At 45.1% G+C, this 5,845-nt stretch overlaps 1 protein-coding gene across 1 annotated transcript in view; it reads right to left on the bottom strand.

Moving 5' to 3' along the window:
* Positions 1-5,843, bottom strand: part of ETHE1 (ethylmalonic encephalopathy 1) — a gene marked incomplete at its 5' end in the record, with an annotated part of 14,036 nt that extends 8,193 nt beyond the window's left edge. The window contains one exon of the mRNA XM_014533511.1: positions 5,670-5,843. Within this exon, the coding sequence (XP_014388997.1) occupies positions 5,670-5,843 (174 nt within the window). The remainder of the gene's footprint in view (positions 1-5,669) is intronic.
* Positions 5,844-5,845: the final 2 nt, after the last annotated feature.

The following is a 5,845-nucleotide window of genomic DNA, read 5'->3' as shown; positions in this document are numbered from 1 at the left end:
GGTGGGGGGCCCCCCCCCGGGGTGGGGGGGGGGGGGTGCAGGAGACAGCCTATCAATGATTCTCTGATCCTTGATATTTCTATCTCCCTTCCTCTCTGAAATCAATATAAATTAATTAATTAACTAATTAATTAATTAATTTAAAAAATTAACTATTGGGCAGTTTCTACTAAAGTTAAACATGTGTCAGTTCTGTGACCCAGCAAGTCAACTCCTTGGAATCAAGAGTAACATTGACCAAGAGATTTGTACAAGAATCTTCAAAGCAGCACTATTCGTAATAGCCTAAAACTGCAATCAGCCATCAAAAGGAGAATGGATACAGTATCATCATAAATTCACACAATGAAATATTCTACATTGGGGTTGGTAAGCTATGGCTGATGCATTGGGCCTGCCACTTGCTTTCATAAGGTCTGAAAGCTAAGAATGGTTGTTATACTTTTTCATGGTTGAAAAAAATAAAATAAAAGTAAGACTGATTATTTCATTGCACATGAAAATTATTGAAAATAGCCCTGGCTGGTGTGGCTCAGTGGGTAGAGTGTTGCACTGGGGACTGAAGGGTCCCAGGTTCGATTCCAGTCAAGGGCACATGCCTGAGTTGTGGGCTCGGTCCCCAGCGGGGGGCGTGCAGGAAGCAGCTGATCAATGATTCTCTCTCATCATTGATGTTTCACTCTCTCTCTCTCTCTCCCTCTCTCCCCCTTCCTGTCTGAAATCAATAAAAAAAATTTTTTTTTAAATTATTGAAAATAAAATTTCAGTGGCCATAAATAAAGTTTTATTGGAGCAAAAGCATGCTTATTCATTTGGTAAGAAAGCATCGTCTATGGCTGCTTTCATGCCAACAGGAGAATTGAGTAGTTACAACAGAGGCCATATGACCTACAAACCCAAAATATTTACTATCTGGTTCTTTGCAGAAAAAGCTTATCAGCCCCTGCTATATAGCAACAGAAGGAAAAAATTACAACCATATGCAACATTATGTACAACGAAATAAGCCCGGCCCTGGCCAGGTGCTCAGTGGTTAGAGCACTGACCTGCGGACAGAAGGGTCTTGGGTTTGTTTCCCAGTCAAGGACACGTACCTCGGTTGCAGGTTCCCCAACCCCAGTAGGGGCATGTGTGAGGGGCAACCAATTGATGTGTCTCTCTCACCTCTCTTTCACTCCCCCCCTCCCTTCCACTCTTTCTAGAAATCAATGGGAAAAATATCCTCAGTTGAGGATTTAAAAAAAAATTTTTTTAAATAAGAGAAGCCCAGTTGGTGTGGGTCAGTGGTTGAGAGTCAATCCAGGAACCAAGAGTTGCTGATTCGATTCCTGGTCAGGGCACATGCCCGATTTCGGACTTGATCCCCAGTAAGGGGCATGCAGGAGGCAGCCGATCGATGGTGTTTCTCTCTCATAGATGTTTCTATCACTCTACCCTCTCCCTTCCGCTCTCTCTAAAAGTCAGTAAAAATATATTTAAAAAAAAATAAGAAGAACAAGAAAAAAGCCAGGCACAAAAGAGTACACGCTGTGTGATTCCTGGCTATAAGGTCCAGAATAAGCAGAACTAACCTAAGATTAAGACAGAAGAATGATCCCGTGGTGAGGTGTCAATGGCCAGAAAGAGCAACAAGGAAGCCGTCTGTGAGTTGGGCCTGTTTTATATCTGACTCTGGGCGGTGGATACTCAAGTGTAAACATGTAAAAATTTACCAAGCTGCACATGTGCACTTTGTACTATATTATATGTATGTTACAACTCAATTCTAAAAAGTGGGTGGAGCCCTGCCCGGTTTGGCTCAGTGGACAGAGCATCGGCCTGCAGACCAAAGGGTCCCGGGTTCGATTCCGGTCAAGAGCACATACCTTGGTTGCAGGCTCCTCCTCAGTCCAGGTCCTGGTGAAGGCTTGGGCAGGAGGTAACCAATCGATGTGTTTCTCTCACATCGATGTTTCTCTCTATCTTTCCCTCTCTCTTACACTCTCTCTAAAAAGCAATGGAAAAATATCCTGGGGTGAGGAAATAAATAAACAAACAAACAAACAAACAAATAGTGGAGGGGATTGGATAGCCCTAGCCAGTTTGTTGGCTCAGTGGGAGGAGCATCGGCCCTCGGACTGAAGGGTCTCAGTTCCTATTCCAGTCAAGGGCACATAAATCAGTTGCAGGCTCATCCTGGCCTCAGTCAGGGCACATGCAAGAGGCAGCCAATCAATGTGTCTCTCTCACATCGATGTTTCTCTCTCTGTGTCTCTTCCCCTCCCTTCCACTCTGTCTAAAAATCAATGGAAAAAAATATCATCCGGTGAGGATTAACAACAACAAAAACAAAAGTGGGGGGAGGAAAAATAAGGGAGAGAAAAAAATTGTGCCCGTCTCTAAAGGTGTATAAAGAACTCAGGTGAAAACCAAACAAAATGCTCAATATTCATAATGACAGATAGTAACAGGTGTTGACAAGGATATGGAGGGCGGGAACCCTCATCCACTGCTGGTGGGAACATAAAATGGTGCAGCCATTTTGGATAACAGTCTGGCATTTCCTCAAACTGTTAAACATAGTGTTAGCATATGAGGCAGCAATTTTACCCTACGCATATACCCAAAGAAAACGAAAGCACCTGTCCACACAAAAACTTGTACATGATTATTCATAGCAGCATTACTCAAAATAGCCAAAAAATGGAAACAACTCAAATGTCTATCAACTAATAAACTGATGTATAAAATGTAGTATATCCAAACAATGGAATATTAGATAACAATAAAAAGAAGCCCTATGCCCTAGCTCAGTGGTCAGCAAACTCATTAGTCAACAGAGCCAAATATCAACAATACAACGATTGAAATTTCTTTTGAGAGCCAAATTTTTTAAACTTAAACTATATAGGTAGGTACATTGTTATTAACTTAATTAGGGTACTCCTAAGGCTTAGGAAGAGCCACACTCAAGGGGCCAAAGGGCTGCCTGTGGCTCGCAAGCCGCAGTTTGCCGACCACTGCCCTAGCTGGTTTGGCTAAGAGGATAGAGCAGTGGTTCTCAACCTTCCCAATGCTGCGACCCTTTAATACAGTTCCTCATGTTGTGGTGACCCCCAACCATAAAATTATTTCGTTGCTACTTCATATCTGTAATTTTGCTACTGTTATGAATCATAATGTAAATATCTGATATGCAGGATGTATTTTTATTGTTACAAATTGAACATAATTAAAGCATAGTCTTTCCTCTCTGAAATCAATAAAAATATATTTAAAAAGAAGAAGAAGAAGAAGAAGAAGAAGAAGAAGAAGAAGAAGAAGCCGCCGCCGCCCTGGCTGGTTTGGCTCAGTGGATAGAGCGTTGGCCTGTGAACTGAAGGGTCCCAGGTTTGATTCTGGTCAAGGGCACATACCCAGGTTGCAGGCTCAACCTGGTCAGGGTAGGTGCAGGAGGCAACCAATCGATGTGTCTCTCTCACATTGATGTTTCTTTGTCTGTGTCTCTCCCCCTTCTTCCACTCTCTCTAAAAATCAGTGGGAAAACATCCTTGGTGAAAAGAAAGGAAAGGAAAGAAAGAAAAGAAAAGAAAGAAAGAAAGAAAGAGAGAGAGAGAGAGAGAGAGAGAGAGAGAGAGAGAGAGAGAGAAAGGAAAGAAGGAAGGAAGGAAGGAAGGAAGGAAGGAAGGAAGGAAGGAAGGAAGGAAGGAAGGGGCCCTGGCTGGTGTGACTGAGTTGGTTGGAGCGTCACTCTGTGCACCCAAAGGCTGCAGGTTCAATCCCGGGTCGGGGCAAGTATGGAAGGCAACAAATTGATGTTCTCTCTCACATCAATGTTTCTCTCTCTCTCTCTCTCTCTCTCAAATCAATAAGCATATCCTCAAGTGAGGATTAAAAAAAAAGAAATGAAACACTGATATATGCTACAACATGTTTTTTTTCTGTCTGTTAATCCTCATCCGAGGACATGCTTTTATTGATTTTTAGAGAGAAAGGAAGGGAGAGGGGAGAGGGGAGAGAAAGTGAGAAACATCGATCTGTTGCCTCCTGTACATGCCCCTATCTGGGATCAAACTCAAAACCTGGGCATTGCCCTGACCAGGAATCCAGACCTGGACCATTTCCATGCACAGGAAGAATTCAACCCACTGAACCACCTGGCCAGGGCTAGGCTACCACATGGATGAACCTGAAAAACATTATGATCCGGGACAGAAGCCAGTCACTTAAGGCCACATATTGTCTGATTCCATTTCTACAAAATGTCCAGAATAGTCAAATATATAGACAGAAAGTAGATGTGTGGTTGCTTAATTAAGGCTGTAGGGATGAAAGGGGGCGGGGCTGAGATGACAGCTAAGAGGTATGGGATTTTTTTTTTTTGAATGTTGAAATATTCAAAAATCAATTGTGGTGGCGTTTGCACAACTCTGTGATTATACTAAGTCATTGAACTGTACACTTTTAATGGGTGAATTGGATGATTGATGAATTAAGTCAGTAAAGCTGTTTAAAACAACAAACACTGAAGCTAAATCTACCTGGCTAAACCCTTCAACGTTCATTCATTGAAAACATCATTCACTTAATTTAACAACGGGCTGATCTTGACACAAAATCTGACCATTTCTCACTCCTCTAAGACTTCTCAACCCAAGAAATGCACTTCAGCACCTGGCTATTGTATACAGAGTACATACATGTACAATGCGTTTTGTTTACCTGCTTTTGGAAAAAGGCTTGAAATAAAGAGGCTGTAACCATTATAGCTAAATCTTCTGATTCCACTCATTTCTGCTTAATGCTCTGACTCAAACTATCTCCATTTAGCAAAATCCCCTAATCTGAAGACTGATTCCTCACCCTGTCACCTGACATTCTGTCCCCAGGGTCAGCCAAATTCTCTATATCTTTTCTGATCAGAAAAAAAGCCCTGCCAGTTCTCTGAGGACAACTCCCCCAGCACCCTCCCACCCTCCGCATTAACCCTGGGTTGCCCTTCTGGCCAGAAACCTGCTGAGGGTGCCTGTGTGAAGAAAGGAGAGGCAGGAAGGAGCCTTTAGAGATCATTCTGGTGTGAAGCAATAGCAGGGCTGGGGCCAAGCAGACAATGCCTGGGGCACAACATTTAAGAAGGCAATGACTCTTTAAAAAAAATTATTAATTTGAGAGAGAGAGAGAAATGGATGTGTTGATCCACTTGTACATGCATTCACTGATTGACTCTTGTATGTGCCCTGACCTGGGACGGAGGACGCTCTCACCCACTGAGCCACCCTGCCAGGGCCCAGGTGCTGACCGTGAAAGTGAGCGCCTCCTTAAACGTTGCACCCTAGGCCCTCGCTGGCCTCACCCTCGTCCTGAGCAACAGGATGCTACTTCCTCCAACAGTGGCTCTCAGAAGACAGGCCTGGGGCTCTCGCTCAGCCCTGGTCTTGGCATTCCAGCCCCCCAATCAGCTTTTATGGAGATGCCAGGCCAAAGGAGTTGCCCCAACGCTGCAGGAAACTCCCTAAGTGCTGTTGATTTAAAGGGCTCGGCCAGGACACACCTACCCAGAGCCAGTGGCCCGCCGGCTCCCAGAGGCGAAACTCGGGCGGGAGGGGGGTGGTCAGGAACCCAGGCCCCGCGCCCCTGCAGCCCAAAGAGTCCAGACCACCACCCTCTCGCGGACCCGGCCTCCAACTCACGAAGCGCCCGAAGTGGATGGACTGTCCGTCCTCTATGTGCAGGTCCGCCTGGGCCCCGCTGCGGCGGGAGATGACGGACTGGCAGCCGGGGAGCAGGGAGCGGAGCAGCCCCGAGCCCGTGATGTGGTCGGCGTGGCAGTGGGTGTTCACTGGAGGGAGGCAGAGGCGCAGGTCCA

The sequence above is a fragment of the Myotis brandtii genome, unplaced genomic scaffold (assembly GCF_000412655.1).
Source record: "Myotis brandtii unplaced genomic scaffold, ASM41265v1 scaffold987, whole genome shotgun sequence".
Classification (NCBI taxonomy): Eukaryota; Metazoa; Chordata; class Mammalia; order Chiroptera; family Vespertilionidae; genus Myotis; species Myotis brandtii.
This window is presented reverse-complemented; position numbering and strand designations above follow the sequence as displayed.